We start from the raw sequence: 23,887 nt of genomic DNA, 5'->3' as shown, positions 1-23,887 counted from the left end.
GCCAATCACAGCACGTCTTTTCCGGGTCTTGACAGAATTTCGCTGCATTTCACTATCACGCTACTTCACATCACACACTTCTGGTTTGAAGCCACGTCTCTGTCCAGTCTAACTACACCGTATGCATGTTGGGCTTGCTTTGTGTCCGTGGCGAGTGCTGTTTCTGTTCTGTTTAGAAATGTAATTTATTGTAATACTAGTTACAATGAAAGGGCAGAGACCTTGTATCTCCATGTTTCACCTTTTTAAGTTTTTCCCCCAAATTATTGACTTATTTTTACTTGTAAAGTGTAAATTATTGTAATACTAGTTACAATAAAAGGGCAAAAGTAGCGGAAATATCCGATAAGGACACAGCACGCCGCGATGCAACGTGTTGCTATTTTCACTATTTCCGGTTGTTTTATTTTTTTTTACTTTTAAAAGTTTCACGATGACATGCGCAAAATAGGGACGCCAGGTTGAAAGTGCTTACGTGTGTCTGTGGCTTTTATAAATATTGAACCAATGAAAAGTATTAACAAGAGCTTGTGACTAAATAATAACTACATTGGATCCATTGGAACACAGGTTCTATTTTCCATTTCCTGAAAAGTAACCGTTTTGGACATACAAGGTTTCTACCCCACAGCGACAAAATATTGCTTTCACGAGACATGGTTTATAGGAGCCTAGTCTCGTAATCAGTTGACCATTATATGCACATGACATTTTTCACTCTTACGTCACACTCTGAACCTCCGAGTGTGATGTAAGAACAAAATGGCCGCCGTGTTAATATGGTGAATTGCCCTGGTCGCTTGTAGGTACATCTTTGAGCACAAGGGCACACAGAGGATTATGATCATCAACAACTGCTCACTGAACGATGACGCCGCCTACACCGTATGCGCTGGAGACGAGAAGTGTACCACCGAGCTGTTTGTCAAAGGTACAAACACTAATTAGTCTGTTATGTGCAAATAGGGCTGTCACGATTACAAATTTAAGTCGACGATTAATTGTCACATAAATATTTGCGATTAACGATTGAATTGTGTTTTTGGCATTGAACATTGAAACATATATATTTTTTAATTTGCTTCATAATCACAAACTGCACAGGCCAGATATGACAGATAACTTAAATATACAAAGACATCACTGACACATTTAATAATTTTATATAAAAAATGTTTTAAAATTGCGGAAATAGATCTACAAGCTTACAACACGTCACAAAGTGACGTGTTGTAAGCTTGTAGATCAGCTATTTCTGCTATTTTTGGAAGATGTTTGATACAGTTTGAAAATGTTTGAACATTTTTCAACATGGAAACGATTATGACGATTATGCAAAAATAATTGCGATTATCTCAAATAATTGCGATTAGACGATGATGTAATAATTGTGACAGGCCTGTGTTCAATTGCTAGTTTGCTATGCAGGTTTGATTTGTGTCATGGATCAACAATATATGAAGTTTTCCACTATATATATATATATATATGTCACAGGGAAATTGGCATTCCAGGGAAATTGAAAGAGGCGGGACTTTTCGATACAAGGTTTTTTACGCGAGGCTTGCGAGGAGGAGGCGCGGGCGCGAGGTGGGGCTTTGATGCGAGGCGGACCTGGCTTTTGTTGTTCCCCCCCACATAGCAACCAGGAAGCTACGCTAGGGGAACGCTGAACACGCGTTCACACGCACACGTGATAATAGTTATTGTCCATGACGGAGGCGCGCCGCAGAGCTTGAGGCCGAGGAGGCGCGCCCTCGCACCTCCAGGCGCGAGTGCCCGCGCCGACCGGCCGAAGGTCGAATCAGTGCCGTCCGAGTTGTGAACCGATAGGGGGAGAATAGATCTTTTCATGGGTTACAGTCTATGGTTACTATCCAGTGTCCACAACGACACACATGTGTGCATGTGTAGGTGTGCATGTGCACACATGCGTGTGCATGTGTGCATGTGTGCATGCGCACACATGCACACGCACACACACACGCTTGCATTCATTGCCCTCTAGTGTTGGTTATACAGAATTGCCTGGGTGGGTGATAAAAACAAGCCCTCCTTTTCCAATTTCCCTGGAATGCCAATTTCCCTGTAACATATATATATATCTTTTTTTACATGTACCCGTATAGTTCCTCTTGCATTCCTCTAACCTTCTTGGTCTGCATTGTGCAGAGCTGCCGGTGAAGATCGTCAGAGACATTGAGCCTGTGAAGACGACAGTGAACGAGAGGATTGAGCTGGAGTGTGAAGTGTCAGAAGAAGGAGCTCAAGTGAAATGGTAGGACTAATAGAAGCTTCAGTATTATTATCCCCCCCACACACACACACACACACACACACACACACACACACACACACACACACACACACACACACACACACACACACACACACACACACACACACACACACACACACACACACACACACACACACACACACACACACACACACACACACACACACACCTGCCCCTTGGTCTCCTCTCAGCTGGGAGTGCCTGGAACTGTTTGTTTTGGTAGACGGAGAGGTTTTTGGGCAACCAAAACAAACAGTGAAAACACCAAAATACAGAGAGAGGCCAATGTGTTTCTGCAGGTAAACACCACCACACTACTCCAGTTACTTCCCCACCATGTACTGTGAGTAATGTAAGTGGTTTATGTGAGTATAGTGAATGTGCTCATGAACCCAACACCAACCATCAGGATGAAGAATGGAGTTGAGGTTCCGACAGGCGTGCGTTCCCGCTACCGTGTGAAGTGTGAGGGAACCAAGCACTACCTGATCATAGACGATGCCAGCAAGGAGGACACGGGAAATTACTCCCTCATGGCCACCGGAGGAACCTCTGAGGCTCGTGTCCAAGTGGATCGTATGTAGCATCTACCGTTCTATGTCTTTTTGCACATAATGCTCGTCCACACCAAGAATGTTATATCTATAAATTCTGAATCAGAATCAACTTTATTGTGACTTCACAGGTTTAAAGGTGTGGACAGCCCTTTACTGTAGGTCTTAATTATGCACAAATCCCTGTTTACATACTGCTTTGATTTTAACCAGCCCATTTCACGCACGCACTCACTCACTCACTCACTCACTCACTCTCTCATACTTTCGTCTGGTTTAGTGAAACCACTGAAGATTTTCCAGGACCTGAAGCCTATGACTGTGATGCTGGGCCAGCCGCTCAAGATGCACTGTGAGATCTACCCAGGAATCGTCCCGGGCCGCTGGTACCGCAACGGACAACTGATCCAGCCCAACGACCGCATCAACATCACACACAGAAACAAGTATGACCTTCCTCTCCACACAGCATCCACAGTGTCCGACTCTGATTTGACTGTGTAGTGTCGTCTAGTTCAGGGGTTCCCAAACCTTTCAGCTCGAGACCGATTTGGTATGTCACCCTGACCCAAACATACAAAAACACATTATGAAGCACTATTTAAAAAATGATACGTAGCCTGCGAGTTAGTTCAGGCAGCATACACTCGAGAGGTTACATGTATGCGCATTAATATGTGGCTGTATACAGCGTCATGCAAGACCCATACGTCATTCACTGACGTGGCAATCAGCTGTCCAATCGGGCGGGTTATTTAAGCTCACCTAAAGTTTGCGTTCCTTCCCCTTGTGTGTTATTGTTGTTGTCATGCTGCGTTTGCCCCCACCACCACCCCAGCACCACCAGTGGGCTCTGCTATTGGTCTGTTCCCCATGGGGGTTGTTATTATATATCTATCTCCCTGCTCTTAATGGTTAATGTTGGTTGTCTAAATTGTGCTGAGCAGGGAGAAAAATATAGCAGAGCCTGAACGCCAAGATAAAATATTACATCCACACTTGTATTCTCATTCTATATATTTGTTCAATATATATTCGGCCGATAATATTGGTTCAATCTATTCGTGAGTTATCTGACTGAAATAGTGAAAATACCCAATCTACAAGTTCACAACGCATCACAAAGCGGAGAAAAAAAGGAATATATACTTGCGACCCATAAAAAAAGGGTCCCGACCCATTGTTTGGGAAACACTGATCTAGTCTGTGGTTCCTGCCTCCCAACTGGTTGATACCGCAATTTTATGAGGAATACATTCTTATAGTTCTTTTAAGGACCTGGAATGACATTTGTTTCCTTTGTTAAATGTCGGACTGAGACTGCAACAGTGATTAAAGGGAAACTTTGCAGATTCTGATGTGAGATCAGCATAGTGTGGGGGGGAAATATGTGCTATATCTTATAGCATTTGTGTACAAAAGGTTGACATCTTGAAATGATGTTGTACGCCCAGTGGCGCTAAATAAATAGGTGTGTATATACCACGGTTATCTTCTCTCTACAGGAACCACCGGCTTGAAATCGAGCAGACCTCGCTTCACGATGCGGGAGATTACACGTTTGTACCTGAGGGATACTCACAGAGCCTCTCCTGCAAAGTTCACATCATTGGTATGGGAACTATCACTACAAACAGCATCTTTTACACCAGTGTTTCCAAAACAGGGTCATAGGGAACCCCTGTTTTACACCATATTGTGCACCATCCAGTATTGCTAAGCCTATCTTTTGCCCACAGATCCTCCAAAGGTGTACTTAGACAGCCTGAACTTCCCAGACAACACGGTGGTGATCGTGGCAGGAAACAAGCTGCGCCTGGAGATCCCCATCAGTGGAGAACCACCACCCAGGGTGGTGTGGATGAAAGGAGAGAGGGTGAGCGCTTTGGTTTTAGATCAAGAGCTTGAGGTTCCAAAACCTACAAAAGCCACCATGATTAGAATTATCTTTTTTTCCGATAAGGTTTAAATCGAAAATGTCGAATCAAATTGTGTATTTTGAGAATCGTGACGATGAGATGAGATCCTCGAAGGGAAATTAAGGTGTTACAGCAGCATAATGTGATGCAAAAAAAAAAGCTAAAACTCACAGAGATTCTGGAAAAGGCAGCTGCCTCACGCAGCGCCAATGAACTTGCACGTCCACCGGCCCGTTCTTAGGTCATCCTGGACTCAGGGCATCACGTGCGTGCTGAGACATATGGAGACCAGACCAGCCTGACCATCGATGTGACGGAGAGGGAGGACACGGGCAACTACAAGATAGTCCTTCAGAACGAGGCTGGAGAGGCCACAGCTGGTGTCAAGGTCAAGGTTGTAGGTAAGACACACATCCGAACATGGGTCTTCACCTTTCATCTTGCGTAGGGACCCATTTTTGGGTCGCGGACCCATTTTTATAAACAATTTGTTCTGCCTCCCCCTGGCCAGCCGGGACGCCTGATGGAGGGGAAGGGAACTGGTTGGAATAACGTGTTCCTTCCATGCGCTACGTCCAACCAGGGAAACTCCCCCCTGTCAGGTGACAAGAAGGTCAGTTGGCTCTCATGCATTGAAGGAGGCATGAGCTCGGCCCTGGCCTCCCTAGGTTGGCAGAGGGAAGGTAGTGCCCAGGATTACATAGACAATTGGCATTGGGGGTTAAAAATAGGGTTACAAAATCGTGGGATAAAAAATGTAAGTAATTATTTCAAAAGGGAAAAAACTAAAGCAAAAATGTTCTGATAGTTTTTTTTCCCCCATAAGAATCCATAAAAAATAAAACTTTTTAGAAGTAGTGAAAATAGCAGATGTACGCAGATCCGTTGTGAACTTGTAGATCAGCTATTTTCACTAGTTTGAGTCCCGGCCGGGGAGACATCGAATTTCTCCTTTGGGTCTCGACTCGAGCAAAAAAGTTTGGTTGCCACTTCTTTAAAGCGGACAGGTGGACGTCATTGGCCTGTACTTATGTTGTGTGCAGACATCCCAGACCCTCCTGAAGCCCCCCTGGTCCCCGTGGTGGGAGGTGACTGGTGTTCCATGACGTGGGAACCTCCGCTCTATGACGGGGGCTCACCAATATTAGGTAAATATTTAATAAGACAGCTCTTGATGAAGTTACACATAACCGTTGCATGCTGCATTTTTAGATTGTGTGGTGGACCACAAATGAAGGGTGGGTGTATCAAATCAAATCAAATCCAACTTTATTTATAGTTTGATTGTATTTATTATTATTCTTTGATTTGATTGTAAGTAAATGGTATTAGAATTGGTGATTTTTTTCACCTCCGGGACGTTTTTCGAGGGGCAATTCAAATTATGCCATTATTATTATCATTATTATTATTATGATGTTCCTAAAACAGGCAAATGTCTATATTCATCTGTCAGTAAAAACAACATCAAATATACAAACAAACAAACAAAAATATTTGAATAACTGGCTTGCCCCTCCGGACGTTTCGCGAAACAAATTTAAAAGCCCACCCTTCGTTTGCAGTCCAAAGAACCTACAAATAGGGCCCGAGTAAGAAAGAACTAAACAAAAGCAAAATCCCCTTTAATCTTCGTTCCCAATCGAGGCTACTTTGTCGAGAGAAAAAAGAAGCAGAGCTCCAGGTGGATGAGGCTGAACTTTGACCTGGTGAAAGAAATCACGTTCGAACCCAAGAAGATGATCGAGGGAGTGCCGTACGAGGTGCGGATCTTCGCCGTCAACGCCATCGGCGTGTCCAAGCCCAGCGAGCCATCCAAAGCCTTCATTCCCCTCGGTGAGTCAAACACCCACCTGCTAGTCAATCGAGCAGTAGACTGTTGACTCACACAATTTTTGAATGCTTCGGTCATACAGCCTGTGCAACGGAAGCTTTGACAAACGAACCGGGAGTAAAGCGGATGTCGCGCCTTCTCCCCGCTTCCGTTTCGTCTTTGCAGTCACGCACATTTTGTCCCATGTCCCAATGTAAATCAAAATAATCGAAGCCTATATAGCTCGCTGCTTATCAGAAATGGAAATTCAAATATATTTTAAAACATATTTTCGTGAACGTAAATGACAAAGCTTCCTTTCTCTGCTTTCGGGAGGTGTAGTTCCAGTATAGCATTCGGAGATTGTGGAATAGTTGTCTGGCTACGCGAGACTACCCATCTGCCTACTTGATTTCACCCCCAACTGAACCGACTGGCCCTTTCGACCCTGCACTGTTAAGCTCGATTTATACATCGTATGCCGGCAACGCACGGACATGGAAAATAGCGCCGATGTACAAGCTCAGGACGCGTGGCACCTGCGACACGTTGTGAGCTTGAACATCGGCTATTTTCGGCGCGGTCAATACGACGTTATGCTACCGATGTGCCCAGTAAAGCATTAGGGTGCTTACGCAAGACAACATACAGTTTATCCGTCCCACTGTTTTGTATTAATGAAGCCAAACATTAAAAGTGTGGGCCCTTGACACTGGTTGCATGTGTACATGTCTACCCTTGGGGACCCCCTAGAGCAGCTGTTAGCCCCCCGGACCGCATGCCCCCCCCCCCCCCCCCCACACACACACACACACACTCCTAAAAGCGCTGTGACCTCCACTGGACACGCAGGAGCTTTGGAAGATATTAAATATGCCTTTATAATGGCTGCCAAATCATCTCCGGATTAGAGGTTTAGGAGATCAGGCAGGCACTGTCGGGGAGCATTGGGGAGAAGTAAAAATACGATTCCTCAATACAAGAATAGACAGCACGAGCCAGCCCTAATGAGATCTGATGAGCAGATTGAACACATACCTCTCACACAGAGAGAGGGAGAGATAGACTGCTCACTTCACCATAACTCACTATAGTAATGGCTTTACATTACAGTATAGTATAATAGCCTATCGTTGCTGTCAGGCAGAAACCTCCTATCTCCATGAAATCTTTCTGTTTTTTCATAAATTAATTGTTGCACCAAAGTAGTGAAAATATCGTCTATTTTCACTATTTTAAAATGTTTGTGAAATGAAAAAGGTTTGTTTTGGACATATATTATATATATACTGTATATATATACATATATATATATATAGGCCTGTGGCCTAATGCATATCAAACTGGGGGTCCTATATTATATAAATATATTTATCTGTAAAGAGAACAATTGTGTACTTGAATGTACGGTGATGTGTTTGGAACTCCATTTCCCATCAGCTGTAACCAGTGAGCCCACCATGCTGGTGGTGGACGATGTGACGGACAACACAGTGACCATGAAGTGGCGTCCCCCCGACACCATCGGAGCGGCGGGTCTGGACGGATACCTCGTGGAGTACTGCATCGAAGGAAGTGAGACACGCCCACTCCCATCGTTTCATGTTTCATCGTTTTGCTGCTGTCGGGATTTATGTTTTTCCCCATAAATTATCAGTGTCGCTCAAAAGTAGTGAAAATAGCAGATCTACAAGCTCACAACACGTCGGGATGCAACGTGTCGTGAGCTTGTAGATCGGCTATTTTCATTAAAAATGTTTTAAAAAAATATAATAAAAAAGGAACCGTTTTGGACATGAAAGGTTTCCAACTGACAGCAATGAGTTGTTCATTACCCGCCTCTGAACAGATTTGATTGTTTCTATGCTTGCGGCATGGCTCTGAAACAAGACGTGGGTGCAGCGTTAATGATCCTATAGGTGCATCGGGATCCCTGGCATATCTATTCAAATGGGGGTCCGCGGGCTAATAAGTGTCAATTTGGTGGTCCTTGACATGAAAAAGTTTGAGAACCACTGCTGTAGAGTACTGTCCATCTATGGAAGACTAAATGTGTATTTTGTATTTGCCACAAAATGTTTGTCTCTGCACTGAGCCTAGTCACTCTCTTCCCCCACAGCTGATGACTGGATCGTGTCCAATTCGGTGCTGACAGATAAGACCAAGTTCACCATCACTGGTCTCCCTGCGGGGGCCAAGATTCTGGTCCGTGTGAGCGCCTTGAATGCAGCTGGAGCCAGCTCTCCGCGGACGCTTCAGCACTCCATCCTTGTCAAAGAGGTTATCGGTGAGCTCTGAACGACGTCACTAACCACTGCATTATGATGCTCATGACAGCCACCATTGTTGTTATGAATGGTCTCGCAAGGTCGCAAGGACAAGTATTGTCCTTACAAGTATAAACCTTTTATAAAAAAAGGTTTAACATTGTTGATGTCTTTTGCAATATCTTTTGTGTAGATATCATGTTAAAAAACGATTCCCTAATGCTTAAACCACATAACTGCAACACCTGCATCTTGCATGCTTCCCCCCTCTCTCTGCTCAGTTTCAAAGTCTCTCTGCTGTCCTGTTTGAACAAAAATAACGACAAACACTTCCCTTATCACACGCACGCACGCACGCACGCACGCACGCACGCACGCACACACACACACACACACACACACACACACACACACACACACACACACACACACACACACACACACACACACACACACACACACACACACACACACACACACACACACACACACACACACACACACACACACACACACACACACACACACACACACACACACACACACACCACCTGGCCTATCTCCCCTTCAGAACCACCCAAGATTCGCATCCCGCGACACCTGAAGCAGACGTACACTCGTAAAGTTGGAGAAGCAGTCAATCTTGTGGTACCATTTCTGGTAAGGCTATTAGAGAAGTCAGTCATTGCCGCCCAAGATGGCAACCGTTCATTCTGCACTGACGACTGAACCGGTGCCGCTCTCTCTGCATGTCGTCTAGGGCAAACCCAGGCCGAAGGTGAGCTGGCTGAAAGAAGGGCAGCCCATCGACCAGGCACACGTCAGCATCCGTAACACCGACTGCGACAGCATCATTTTCATCCGTAAGGTAGAACGCAGTCACTCTGGGAAGTACGAAATGTCGGTGCAGGTGGAGAACCACAATGACACGGCCATCCTTGATATTCAGATAGTAGGTGAGTGAAGGGGTACAGCCCCTACCAGTTACTAATGGCTCTTTTCTGACTATGAAGGGTAACCCAGAACCTTCCATAACCAGAAACCTTCCAGAAACCATAAGGTTCTGTGATGGTCTTTTGTTTATGTTGACATTTAAACCAGAAACACCCTTGAAGAGGGAGGTATGACATTTTTTTTTTAAATATAAGCTCATAACAAGAAAAGTGAAAACTCGACGAGCTTGTGGATCGGCTATTTTTGACTTCTGAGTTCTGAGCAGGGCCCAAATTAGGTTCTGAAACCGAGCCATAGTGCATGGAAACAAAGAACCCATGAAGTACGTCTCACAGCACAGTTCGCTTAGTTCTTGTAGTCGAAAAGAGCCATAAGATAAAATAATTCATTGTGCAAGTCAAAACGGTTTGTATAATGTCTTTTAAATGGTTGTTAGACCTGCCTGGACCTCCCCAGTGTGTGAAGATTGAAGAGACTTGGGGAACAAACGTAGCTCTGGACTGGACTCCCCCAAAAGACAGCGGCAATTGCCCCATAACGGGCTACACCATTCAGAAAGCAGACAAGAAGACCATGGTAGGAAACTAGCCTGGTTCCAGACGAATCTGCCATTGCAAAAAGAAAATGGCCTCAGGGTGATATTGTCTGGCCACGCGAGGCTAGTAGGAAACCTGCTGACAACCTGCTTGACATATCTGATGACTGTGATCAGCCCTAGACATCACTAGATAGGCTATGTCCTTCAACCTGACACAAATACTGTAGCCCAAGTTCGTCTACAATGTAAGGACTTGGAAGGAGTGCTGGGCAAAATGCCAGCTGGCCAAAGCCGTCTCTCTATCTACAGCCGTGAGCTGGAGAGACGTAACGAGAGCAGAGAGGAGCAGAAATTGCATGAAATAAAGTCACCAAAAGGGCTCTGAAAAGTTGTTAAATCCAAAGACAAAGTTGAAATGTTGGCAACAGTGGCTCAATAGATGGACAATAAATGCAGAGGGACTCTGGGGGAGGATTCATTTTTAGCCAATGAAAAATCTTTTTTGATTTTGATGGCCAAGAATCTGTTCACTTTATATGAGACTAGGTTGACCAATTATCACCATTTGTTCTTGTCCATATTCTTGGATGCCCCCCCCCCCCACCCACCTTCACCAAACAAGAACACCACATGTTTTAATCTAGTTCAAATGTAACCTCTCATTACCAGTCTTTCCACCTCGGAGGAAAGCCTGGTATTCGTTATTAAATGGCCCGTGTGATCCGGTCTAGGCCACGTCAAAAAAAAAAAGAAAAAAAAAAAGCTTCCGGCTTCCGGTTTTTGCTGCTTCCGGTTTTGCGGAGCCGCTTTGTTTTCGTTCCCCAATTTAAATGCTGAATCGATTACAAAGGTAGACTAGTCTAAATAGTCTCCGGAAAGTACACTCACATTTATATTTATTTTGTATTTTAAAAATAAGCTAAACTACGCCGCATCAAGGATTTTATATTGGCCCTAAAATTACAATTTCCTTGATCGCGGCCGGAGTTATTTGGGGGTGAGGCATATAGGGTTGCTTCCGCTCCCGACCGGATCACACACCCGAAAAAGGTATTGATCCCAGGCTAGTTCAAATGTGGTTGTTTTTTAAATCAAACATACCGTATGTTCATTTACACAATATTGGCTGTTCCCCTCAGTCACATTCCTAATCTGTATCATATGATATCCAGTCCACCCTGGAAAAAAAACATATCGGTTGACCCCCCTTAAATTTATAATCTCTACAATGTATTGCCATATTATCACCATATTCCATTTGATCTGCGTCACAGGAGTGGTACACGTGCATCGAGCACTACCATCGCACATGCATCACCATCACAGAGCTGGTGGTGGGCAACGAATACTTCTTCAGGATCTACTCTGAGAACATGGTTGGACTCAGTGAGTGTGCAACTCAGACCAAGGACAGCGCCCTCATCGTTAAAGAAGGTACAGTATGTCCTGTCTGTCCCACGGCATTCCTGTCTGTCACTGTCCCATGGCAGTATGTCCTGTCTGTCCCATAGCAGCTAACCCTAACAGTCCATAATTAACTGAAGTGAATAGGGCTTAAAGGGATAGTTCACCCCCAAAATGACGTTTTTTCTATTGATTAGTCACCCCATGGAGACTTGAATTCATGGATATTTTTTAGTTTTAGTCGCATTCCTAAGCCAATAATTTGATGACCGGCAGCGGTTCCCGTAGGAGACACAAAGAGTTTCCTTTGTCTCTCCTCCCAGAACCGCTGCCTACCGGTCCGCTGTTCATCAAATTATTGGCTTAGGAATGCGACAAAAACAAAAAAATATCCATGAATTAAGTTTATGTTTATTAAAGGATCCCCATTAGAGACACATTGTGAATCAACTCATAATGGCATCACACCAAAACAAACTTTTGAGTTTTATTACTAAGAAATTAATCTGAGTTCCCAGAAGTTTTCGCCAGCTCTGGCGAGGAACTTCTGGGCCAGAGCCCTGGTATTTGTGGGCGGGATGTAGCTTACGCTCAGAATCTGAGCGGACACGCCTCTTACCGGTCTGAGAGCTGTGCAACTCGTCTAAAAAGTCCGACGAGAGGCAAACAGCAGTACACAACAATGGCGGCCGCAATTTCTCAAGGGGAAATTGCTTCCCGTCGATCCTATTTAGATGCAACACCCACTGCGTGTGGATCCCGCCCCCTTTTCTTCATTGGCTGTTGATTTGAATCACAACGCAGTGGCTGCGCCCCTGCTGTCCAAGCTCCGACGCAATGCCTCCCAGACTACTAAGAAATTGGTAGTAACAATGGTGTCTCCATTTTGGTCACGTCATTATAGGCAAAAATAGCCGATATACAAGCTCACAACTATGGAACACTAAATTGACATACATACACATTGCCGTTTGATTTGTTGATGTATTTACGATAGCTGACTCATCACTTTCAGACTGGCAGCACACAATGTGAGCCTATCTTTTCTTTGGGCTCCTGTTTAAATGACTCATGGCTACAAAAGTGGTCACTAAGCCTGTCACTATTATTACATAATGACCTGATCACAATTATTTGAGCTAATCACAATGAACTTTTGCATAATCCTTCATCTGTACGAAAACAGTTGCATGAATGAATGTGCCCATGGTCCATGCCAGTGAAGAGCATGATTTGCTGTGGTTGTGGATTTATTTTGATTATTACTACCAGTGTCATTTCCTTGTATATTTCAGTAATAGGCTTTGTACAGTATATGTAGGTTTATGTCATATTTGCCTGTGCAATTTCTGTTTACGAAGCCTAAAAGTAAAACATTAAAATGTAAGTTCCAATGTTCAATGTCAAAACGTAATTACATTTTATTATACTATTAAATCAATTAATTCATTAATTGCAATTATAACAATAGAAGTAAGTAAAGTAGAAGTAAAAGTATTGGAAATTGGAAATACTCAAGTAAAGTACAAATACCTCAAAATTGTACTTAAATACAGTACTTAAGTAAATGTACGTAGTTACTTTCCACCACTGGTTGCATGATATTAAGGAGTTTCAAGGAGTTGCATTGGTTGTGGACTGGCCTTAAAATGTCATGATTGTGGCTTCTCCTTGTATGATTATTAGGGGTGGAGGAATGAATCGATTTAGCATAAGATCACAATTCTTTTTGTCTCAACCTGTATCAATTAGTTGACACCAAGAATGGCGATTCTTTAGACATTGACATTCTGGCCAACTACATGAACTTCAGTTCATAGCTCAGCAGAGAGCACAATATTTAATAATCTGTAAATAAATATAAAATAAATTAAAACAATGTTTTTGAAAAAGTGTTAAAGAAGCCACTTAGTGTACATTTATAGTGATCAACTAAACAGGTTTAATGTTTAATTAAAGTTTTTTGAAAGACTGCAACTTTTTTTTATGGCAGTCAATACAAGTGAGTGTTTATAAAAATCCAAATGAATCGCAGAAGCATGACATATCGAAGAATCGTGATCTTATCCAACCGTGGCCAGAGAATTGCAATAGAAATCAAGTCGTGAGGTCCCCGGTGATTCCCCACCCCTAGTTATGATGTCACTGTCTCAACTGATGATAAATAAAGCACCGTTGTCTTTCTCTCATCACATGGGACATTCCTTGTCCATGATACTTCTAGCCAAGCGCACGTATCATGCAGCACAACCCCCTTCCTCTATCCTTCCCTTCGCAGGCATGCAGCTCAAAATACCGGAGTACACCGACCACGACTTCAAAGAGGCTCCCAAGTTCACCCAGCCGCTCATCAACACTTTTGCAATCGCCGGCTACAACACTACACTTAACTGCGCCGTTCGTGCCAACCCACGGGTAAGGTGACAGAGATGGAGCCCAAATGTAGGTGACAAGACCACAGGTAGAGCCAGTGGTGTAAAGTAACTAAGTACATTTACTCAAGTACTGTACTTAAGTACAATTTTGAGGTACTTTTACTTTACCAGAGTATTTCCAATTTTCAGTACTTTTACTTCTGCTCCACAACATCACAGAGGCAAATATTGTACTTTTACTCCACTACAATTATTTGAAAACTTTAGTTACTAGTTACTTTGTCGATTTTGATTATTATTACAAAACATACACTAACCACTTTAGCCCTATAAATATTTCGGCCATTTGAAAATAGCCGATCTACAAGCTCACTGTGACGCATTGTGAGCTTGTAGATCTGCTATTTTCAAAATATATTTTTTTTTACATTTTGAACTTCAGAAATGGGACATTCAGCACAATAAGTACTTTCACTTTTCGTGCTTTAAGCATATTTTGATACCAATACTTTTGTACTTCAACTAAAGTTCATTTTGAATTCTGGACTTTTTACTTGTAACAGAGTATTTCGGCATTGCAGTATTGATACTTTTACTTAAGTAAAAAAAAGTACTTTTTCCACCACTGTCTGTACACTTAAAAATCCAAAACCTACTTCTAGCTCTCTTGTTAGAATCTGTGTCTTATTGTGCCTCCAGCCTAAAGTGATCTGGATGAAGAACAAGATCATGATCATCGATGACCCTCGCTACCGCATGTTCAGCAACCAGGGGGTGTGCACCCTGGAGATCAGGAAGCCCAGTCCCTACGACGGGGGCGTCTACACCTGCAAGGCCATCAACGACCTGGGGGAGGCGCAGGTGGACTGCAAGCTGGAGGTCAAAGGTCAGTGTTGATTGGGAAGTGTGTGCGCTTTGATTTATTCTTCTCTTGTGGTATACGAGGAGGAGGAGGAGGAGGTGGTGTCTCTCTGGATGAGAGGGGCTGGTTTCCCCAAAAAGCCTTCTCACAGTCTGTCAGTGTCTCTTACAGGATTGGTTCTCAAAGTGGGGTCCGGGGACCCCCAGGGGTCCTTGGGGGGGATACCAGGGGGTCCCCAGCAAAATGAGTTTATATAGCTTCACAATCATTTTAACAACTTTAACCATATTTTATACTTTGGGCTGTTAAAAAATAGCAGATATTTTTTTGTGCCAGGGACCCCATACAGGATATGTGTTGTTAAAGTGTTATATATTTTTTTCAAGGTTTCTTGAAAATGGCTGATCTACAAGCTCACAAGGTGTCGCGATGCAACGTAATGTGAGCTTGTAAATCGGCTATTTTCAAAAGGTCTATGTACAGTATATAGGATTACAGATTTTGCTGCTACGTATAATTAAATTTTTTTGCTGGGGACCCCCTGGAACCACTTCAAGGACCCCTGGAGGTCTCCGGACCCTACTTTGAGAACTACTGCAGTAATTCCCTCATATGCGTTCTGAAGTTTTGCTTTCTTGTGTTCAAAGACCGCCAAGCATTCCTGGTTTAAATCAATCCCTAGTAACTGTGTAAAAGAGAAGAAACATTTTGTGAAACCAGCCCCAGCCTACAGTAGTGAGCTGTGTTCTCCAGTATAGGCCTGAGCATAAACATAGGCATTGGACACGTAAGTATCCGGGAACTTTTCATCATTATAAGGGGAGGTACTACAGGTAAATAGGCCAAAAAGTCATGTCTTTCTGTGAGATTGAAAAATGTAAAAATAGTACACAATCATTTAAATTATAAAAAAGGTCACTTTTACCTTCTTTAGTAGATTAACTTTTTGGCTTGTTTTAATGTAATCAATAACTAATTGGATGGTAATCTACTGAGGCATTTGTCAAAATATTGTTCTTTCATTTAAATGTGTTAAAAATACTAGTCTTTACACATGTTAAAAACAAGATTGTTGCCTATTTTGTAAGACATAATACCACATGTAATGAAAATGACAAAACACCATTAAACCCCGGATTAAAAATTATAGGTAACCCAAGAGGGAAGCGAAAAACCCCGGATTAAAAATTATAGGTAACCCAAGAGGGAAGCGAAATGCAGAATTATGTAGCTAATTATTATGAGGCAGGCGAACTCAGCATGTGTACAAAATGTCATTTTCAGAAAATCAACTAGTCATTTAGTTACAAAGTCTAATCATTATTTATATCTGTTATTGCTAGTAAACGTGTGCATGTTATTGAATTTTACATGTTTTAGAAGCAACATATCAAAAGAAATTTATTAAAAAATTACATTTGCCTGTAGTACCTGGCCTTATATGAGAATTTGACACAATAATCCATTCATTTGTGTGCAGTGCATACAAATGAACTTCCCCCACAAGTTCCTCTAGATGTGTTTCACTTGTGAAAAAAACTGGAGTCTATTGCAGCATGTCTCATCACATCCAGACACTTCTCTGTCATTACCTACACAGTGTCACACACTTTGTCACTGCACATCACACACACACACAAGAGGTCTGTGACCACACAAAACTAAATAGGCATAAGAAAGCATCATTTGTATTTGGTTTCCGTGTGGGGTAAATGATGTTATAACTCCATCTTAAACTCAGCAGATGCCAGCGTAAATCGTCTGCATTTCTGTAGCCCCATTCGCCAAAGCTAAATCTGTGTTAAATTCACCCATTCACGCACACACCTACACATCAATGGTGGAGGCAACCATTGCAAGGCAACCGACCTGCTCACCGGGAGCAGTTAGGGGTTCAGCAGCGTCTTGCTCAAGGACACTTTGACAGGAAGCCATAGGAGGCGCCAGGGAATCGAACCGGACGGCTACTCTACCTCCTGAGATGTGGTTATAACTCCTCATGTAAAAGAGTTCAGCAATAACCCTGACAGTACTCCCTGGAAGGCACATATAACTCCTTCATGTAAACATTGTGTTAACATCTTCTCTTCTTTCTCCCCCAGTCCAAACACAGGAGTTGTGAATGTATGTTGTCATCCAAGGTAAGCTCTCATATGGTTTTGGCATATGAAGCTTATGTCATTCATTATGCATCTTGTCAGTATTGTAGCTATAGGCTTGGGTGGTATCACGGTATTACGGTATATCAGGGTATTTAGACATCCCGATGGTATAATTTGCAATGCCATCAAAAATACAAATGCTCCTCTTTCCATTTAACCGACAGACATACAGCATTGTAGGCTTTTTTACGCAAATACCATCATATACCATATACCCCATGTGAAATGAAGTTATGAAGGTGAGAAAAACATTAGATACTGCCCAAGTCTAATTGTAGCATGTCTCTGAGTTCAAAGTCCCAGGACAAAGCCACAGGAAAAAAAGAAAAAAGGAATGACTTTCCTCTAACTGCTTTGCTGGCCGGCTATAACAAACATCTGTCTCTTCCCAAATATTTCAGCAGGTGTGGTTGATGTGAACTAACTGCATGCTTGTGGCCTGATAACAGACCGTTTCTCATGTACAGTAACTTGCGCCACGTATCTAAGGTGAGTAACCCTCAAAGAAACGCTCTGATCTTAGCCGTGAATTAATAGCAACATTCGGGGAAGACTCTGGTATCAAGCGATTTCTACATGCTCTGTTTCTCCTGGATGCCTTGCAGTGGATTTTAGACATAAGATCTAAACTGGACAAGCTAACACAGAGTGTTTTAGTCCTTGGTTTGTAATTTATGATGTATGCTGTATTCATGAGATATTTATCAGATGGGTGACACTGATACGGCGTTCGGGTGGTGCAGAAATTGAAGTTCCCGCCCATCACTGTGGAGAATTGCTCCACTGTAGTGTGCATCCGGCATGGCCGGGCGCTCCAAAGAACACTATTATATATTATTCATAGTCTTTTGAATAAAATTCCATTTAGATTTAGTCATATTTCAGTCATCTGAAATGTTTCAGTTTTTGTCTAGTTTTAGTCAACTAAATATTATAAGATTATATCACAAAATCTACAGTTGATTTAGTCAACTAAAATGTATTTTGGCGGTGCCTTGATGGCGTCGTAATGATTGATTTTACACTTGGTTGCATGCTGAAAATAGCCGATCTACAAGCTCACAACGCGTTGCAGCGCGGCGCGTTGTGAGCTTGTAGATCTGCTATTTTCAGAGCGCAACACCCGAGCGCAACCAAACCAAATGACTCGTCTTTTAGTTCTACTGGATATCTTCTCCACTAGTCTCTCACTAACATTTTATTTGTTGACGAAAATTGTCAATATATTAAGTCTTAGTTTTAGTCATCGTAGCTTAATGTAGTCGACGAACATTTTTCATCATAGATTTAGTCGGCGAAATCAACACTGCGGGGTGCATGTTCAGCAGGGAGTGGAACTGGGAGGGATAGAGTGTTCCTCTGCACACCCTACACATCCTCCCAGTGAAACTCCTCACTGTCAGCAGGCTGGAGACGTCATGTGTGTCTGTGTCAAAGGAGACATGTGGTTGTCTACTACACCCTCTCCACGACAACCCAGTAGGGGTCAACAGTGACACGGACTACATGGGGGAATTATTGAGCAATGGCATAATAAGACTGATCTGGACAAGTGGACATTGCACAGATCTTGGACAAAGATTGTATTTAGCCCATAGAACTGGAGCCCGATTTTGAGGCACAATATTTTTAAAGAAAAATCCTAGTTGATGTAACATATCAATATAGGACTTTTTAACTGCCTGAAAATGTGTTTATATAGCCTACACCCTACAGTGTATACTATATCAATATTCTATGTAGCCTATGTATAAACACAGTTTCTGTTTAAAAAGTTGTGATAGGCTATTATCATCCGATAAAATCAGCCCTACATACAGTAGAATTAAATCAACTTTGTGGTGTCAATCGATGCAAAAACATATATTTTTTAATTTGACATACTGTAGGCTGTGAAAATACAAATAACCGTTGTTGATCCTACAACACCAAGAATTAACTGCAAGGCCGTTCTCGAGGCCATTGTCCCAAGTGGCCCCTAGTGGCAGAGGAGAGAATGGCTCCAGTTTCAGATTTCTGAGAAATTCAACATGCTGACAACCTGTGGGGCTTTTGATACAGAGAGAGCGATGATGGACTTATAGCACCATGGACTGATGATTTCTCCGACCAATAAAGACATGGAGATACAAGTTGAAAAACAGAGTATTCCTTTAAATACCCTGAACACTCATACAGAACTTTTCACTCTAGCATGATTACATCCTCTTCTCAGGGCTCTGTGGGCGGGCAGTTGGGCACAAACTAGGTTTGATTGACAGCTCCCTCACACTAGTGTCAGCATCTCTAAGAGAAGGCCACTTGACGTTGTAATAATAAATGTTTTGGCCCATTAAGTTTTTTTGTGAAAAAAAAAAATGTCAGCTTAGCTCCACCCAGCTTCAACCTGACTAGAGTTATAATCAGCAAGATGCCAGAGAAACCTTGAATGTCCAAACCTAAAAAAATAACCTGTGTTCCAATGGATTTGCTACTTTTGTGCAACACTCTTGTATGATGACAACAGGGCATTCATTTACACAAAAACACAAAAAGTTTAAATTCTGTAAAGAAGAGTACCGGAAAGTGAAAACACCTGTATGAGTGTTCAGAGTGTTTGCTAACTGAGCAGCTTACCTGTGCATCGTGTACATGCATTCTACTGACGACCTGCTGGTTTCCTGCTGCCGCTGCTGACCACATTAGCCCGTTGACTTTCACATTCTGTTTGCCTTGACGAGGGCTGAAATGATTAACTGTTGAGAGACAATTAATTAACTTTTAGTAATAGAATAATTGCATTCAGTGATGTATCAAGTGCAGTACACATGTCTAATATGCGCTATTTAAATCTCTTCTTCATTTAAAAGGTCTTGTTCTATTTAGGTTTAGATGACTTGTGGTGAGCATCTATCATAATTTAATACTTTACTACTTCATTTGACAATTTTATGGTCTAAATCAGGGGTCTTCAACCTTTTCAGGCCAAGGAACCCTTAGCTGAGAGAGAGATGAAGCAGGGACCCCCTCTATATTGAATCAAATTGTGTTTCAGATTAACCTTTTTTTTTACTTGGTCTGCTCTTTTTTCCCTCTACACCTATACCTCTTTCAAGTGGTTAATGCGAAAAAAGAAATCATATCACACAAAGATTTGGCGGACCCCCTGTAGTAACTCTGAGGACCCCCTAGGGGTCCCGGACCCCCTGTTGAAGACCCCTGGTCTAAATTAATCAGATTAACTAAATAATTGATGTTTTCAAAGGCAGCCATGTTAACATGAATAGTTGTGCAATGTTACTTCCTTCACATGTCTTACCAATGATACTACTTTCTTATGGCTCTGTTCCATTTAGTGTAGCAATCGCCCTTCCCGTTTTTATGCGAGAACTTCTGGGAACTCAGATTAGTGTTGCAGAGTCTTTCCGGCGAGCTCTGTTTGACCTAATTACCTGTGTAATTACCTGTGGTGTAACCTGTGAAAGAAGTAACATTGCACTGAACTATTTATGACAATATGGCTTCTATGAAAAAGGCCTATTAATGAATAGTGTAAGTAATTAGTTGCAGCTGTGTACCTGACCATGGTGTCTTCTCCAGTTGTGGAAGTACTCAGATTTATTTTTACTTACTAAGTAAAAGTATCAATACCACAATATGAAATATTCTGTTACAAGTAAAAGGCCTCTATTCAAAATTTTACTTGAGTAAATGTAAAAAAATATTGGCATCAAAATATACTTTCACTACCAAAGTAAAAATAGCATATCTTAAAAGAATTTGATCTACAACGTCACAACGTGTACAACTGCGACGTGTTGTGAGCTTGGAGATCAGCTATTTTTGTATAGCTGAAGTATATAATAGGGCTTTAGTGGTTAATGTATGTTTTGTGTTCATCTAAATCTGTAGTGGAATAAAAAGTACAATATTTACCTCTGAGATGTAGTGGTGTAGAAGTTTAAAGAATAAAAAAAAAACAGAAATATCCAAGTAAAGTAAATGTACCTCAAAACTGCACTTGAGTAAAGGTACTTTCATGGCCTAATCCAGTGGTTCTCATCCTTTTCAGGTCACGACCCCCCAAAATAATCATATTTCAACTGGGCCCCCCCAAAATAATCATATTTCAACTGGGGACCCCCCCAAAATAATCATATGTGAACTGACAAGCACATGGAATTGTATTACATTTAGTTTGACTCGGTTCCACAGAAACATTTTGTGAAAATAGCCGATCAGCTATTTTCAATGTTTGCCTCTTTCTTATATTATTTGACAATTTGGCCAATGTTTGACCAGTTTTTATAGTATAGTTTGTTGATTACTTTTGATGCAGTGATGATGCAGTCTTTTTTTCATTTCATTTATTTTCTTTATTTTTTTAGGTATTAAAAAGGTCTTAAAAGTCCTTACATTGTCACTTTACTATACTGTCATCTGCTTTTGATATCCCTCTGCTCAATCATTTTTATATCCGGTGGGGATGTATGTTTCATCGCTGCTTCGGGTCCGACTGAATTAAACGCATGCATTTCCTTTTGGGAAATGTAGACTGTCTGATATGGTTAATATTTATGTTTGATAATATCAACACGTTAATTAAAAACCTGTTAACTATACATTAACCCTGGCGTCAACCCTGGTTGTCAAGATATTTCAATGTGAAAATAGCAGATCTACAAGCTCACAGTGTGTGATGATGGCACTCTTTGTGAGCTTGTTGGCCGGCTGTTTTCGCTTTTTTGTCGTACAAAAGGAGTATACCGCAGTGGTGGGAAAAGTTCTCAAGTGTTTTACTTAAGTAAAAGTATCGATACTGCAATATAGAAATAATCTGTTACAAGTAAAAGTCCGGCATTCAAAATGTGCTTGAGTAAAAGTACAAAAGTATTGGCATCAAAATGCACTTGAAGTACCAAAAGTAAAAGTACTCATTATGCAGAATGTCCCAAGTTTTCAAAAGTATAAAAATCCTTTGAAACTAGCAGATCTGCTATTTTCAAATGGCCGAAATGTATATAGGCCTAGGGCTGAAGTGGTTAATGTATGTTTTGTAATAATAATCTAAATCTACAAAGTAAATAGTAACTAAATTTTCAAATAATTGTAGTGGAGTAAAAAGTACAATATTTGCCTCTGAGATGTAGTGGAGTAGAAGTAAAAGTACTGAAAATTGGAAATACTCAAGTACAGTACTTGAGTAAATGTAATTAGTTACTTTACACCACCGGTATACTGTATAGGGCTTACGTTGTTACGAAAACGTCCTGTCCCGTCCTCCCCTCCGTTTCGTTTACAAAACGAACCGGACTGCATGCGCCCATGTCCCCCTATAGCCAGACAGCATCATGAGAGAGTGTGTCCTCTGCCCTGTCCCCCAGGTGGCTTCACCTTCTACGAGCTGATGCAGCGAGGCGTACCCATGCAGCTCATTGATAAGTACATGAACGAAGCCAAGGCCTCCTGCTGCGAGCTGGACAAGTAAAAACCAACCCAACAAATCACTGCCTGCCTCCAACTCAGAGCTCCACTCTACCTACCTACCTACCTGGGGTCAGAGGGCGGTGGATGGATGGATGGATGGATGGATGGAAGGATGGATGGATGTCACTATCATTGCATAATCACTCGAGAATCGTTTCCATTCATCTGTATAAATTCATCTGTTGAAAAGAGTTTCATAGATTTACAGTCGTTTCCAAAAAGAGCGGAAATAGCAGATCTACAAGCTTACGTGTTGTGATGCGACACATTGTGAGCTTGTAAATCGACTATTTACCCTATTTCTTTTTTCACATACCATACCATTTAATGGCGGCAGGCCTGTTTTGGCTGTAGTACATTATTTATTTTGATTATTGGTACCGGTCATTGTCAGTAATTTCTTTGTATATTAAAGTTATTTGTCATATCTGCCCCGTGCAAGTTTTGCTTGCAAAGTCTAAAAGGAAAACGGAGATGTAATGTTTATTTATGTTCTGATGTTCAATGGCAAAAACACAATTAAATCATTAATTGACAATTATTTATACGACAATAAATCTTCAAATAAAATGTCATGATCGTGACAGGCCCCATTTAGAACTAGCAACCGCCTTGCCCATATGTTCATTGAGTTCAATGGACAGGTGGCGCCATCTTGTGAGGTTTTCAGCTATTACTTTCAATGGTGTGACGTCACGTTCTCTTTCTATTATAGACAGATGGATGGATGGATGGACAGACAGACAGACAGAGGAAAACATGGAAGAGTGTGTGTGTGTGTGTGTGTGTGTGTGTGTGTGTGTGTGTGTGTGTGTGTGTGTGTGTGTGTGTGTGTGTGTGTGTGGGTGTGGGTGTGGGAGAGTATACTGCTCTGTGCTGTGGCTTGCTGTGTTCAGGTTTGGGGCTTGTTCTTGTTGCTATAGAACAGCCGGTTCACATTCAGATTTGTTACCCTGTGGTATTTGACAGACTCAGATGCTTGTAGGCATTGCTTTGGCTAGAAATACTGAGTGTACAAAAATAAAATAATACAAACGTATATATAATTTATGTATAGGTCACCGCAACACTTACCTACAGTACTGACAGTTTAGCCTTGGTTGAGCGTGCTTGTTGGAGGTAATATATTTGTCTGAAAGGAGAGCGGAAACGTCTTTAAATGTTTGATGACTGTATGATGTTATGCAATATAATAAATATAACTTTGAAATGTGCTATGGCAGGAAGAATGAACCACTTGAACCCTGTATACTTCATTGACCAGAGTCCCCCAG

The 23,887-nt window shown here is 41.9% G+C and overlaps 1 protein-coding gene across 9 annotated transcripts in view; it reads left to right on the top strand.

Moving 5' to 3' along the window:
* Positions 1–22,652, top strand: part of mybpc1 (myosin binding protein C1) — a 58,991-nt gene extending 36,339 nt beyond the window's left edge. For 8 of the 9 annotated variants that reach the window (XM_080420755.1, XM_080420753.1, XM_080420754.1 and 5 more), the window contains 19 exons: positions 807–931; positions 2,173–2,278; positions 2,709–2,875; positions 3,134–3,299; positions 4,359–4,465; positions 4,593–4,729; positions 5,014–5,173; positions 5,816–5,920; positions 6,420–6,608; positions 8,026–8,160; positions 8,705–8,872; positions 9,424–9,512; positions 9,613–9,808; positions 10,243–10,382; positions 11,619–11,778; positions 14,027–14,163; positions 14,823–15,009; positions 17,088–17,126; positions 22,511–22,652. In XM_080420755.1, the coding sequence (XP_080276881.1) occupies positions 807–931; positions 2,173–2,278; positions 2,709–2,875; positions 3,134–3,299; positions 4,359–4,465; positions 4,593–4,729; positions 5,014–5,173; positions 5,816–5,920; positions 6,420–6,608; positions 8,026–8,160; positions 8,705–8,872; positions 9,424–9,512; positions 9,613–9,808; positions 10,243–10,382; positions 11,619–11,778; positions 14,027–14,163; positions 14,823–15,009; positions 17,088–17,107 (2,494 nt within the window). In that variant the 3' untranslated portion in view covers positions 17,108–17,126; positions 22,511–22,652. The remainder of the gene's footprint in view (positions 1–806; positions 932–2,172; positions 2,279–2,708; positions 2,876–3,133; positions 3,300–4,358; positions 4,466–4,592; positions 4,730–5,013; positions 5,174–5,815; positions 5,921–6,419; positions 6,609–8,025; positions 8,161–8,704; positions 8,873–9,423; positions 9,513–9,612; positions 9,809–10,242; positions 10,383–11,618; positions 11,779–14,026; positions 14,164–14,822; positions 15,010–17,087; positions 17,127–22,510) is intronic. The other variant, XM_080420752.1, reaches the window with a different exon arrangement.
* The last annotated feature ends 1,235 nt before the right edge of the window (positions 22,653–23,887 follow it).

This window comes from Gymnoscopelus braueri, assembly GCF_963280865.1.
Source record: "Gymnoscopelus braueri genome assembly, chromosome: 23".
NCBI classification, from domain to species: domain Eukaryota; kingdom Metazoa; phylum Chordata; class Actinopteri; order Myctophiformes; family Myctophidae; genus Gymnoscopelus; species Gymnoscopelus braueri.
The sequence above is the reverse complement of the archived record's forward strand: the minus strand, read 5'-3'. Positions and strand labels throughout refer to the sequence as shown.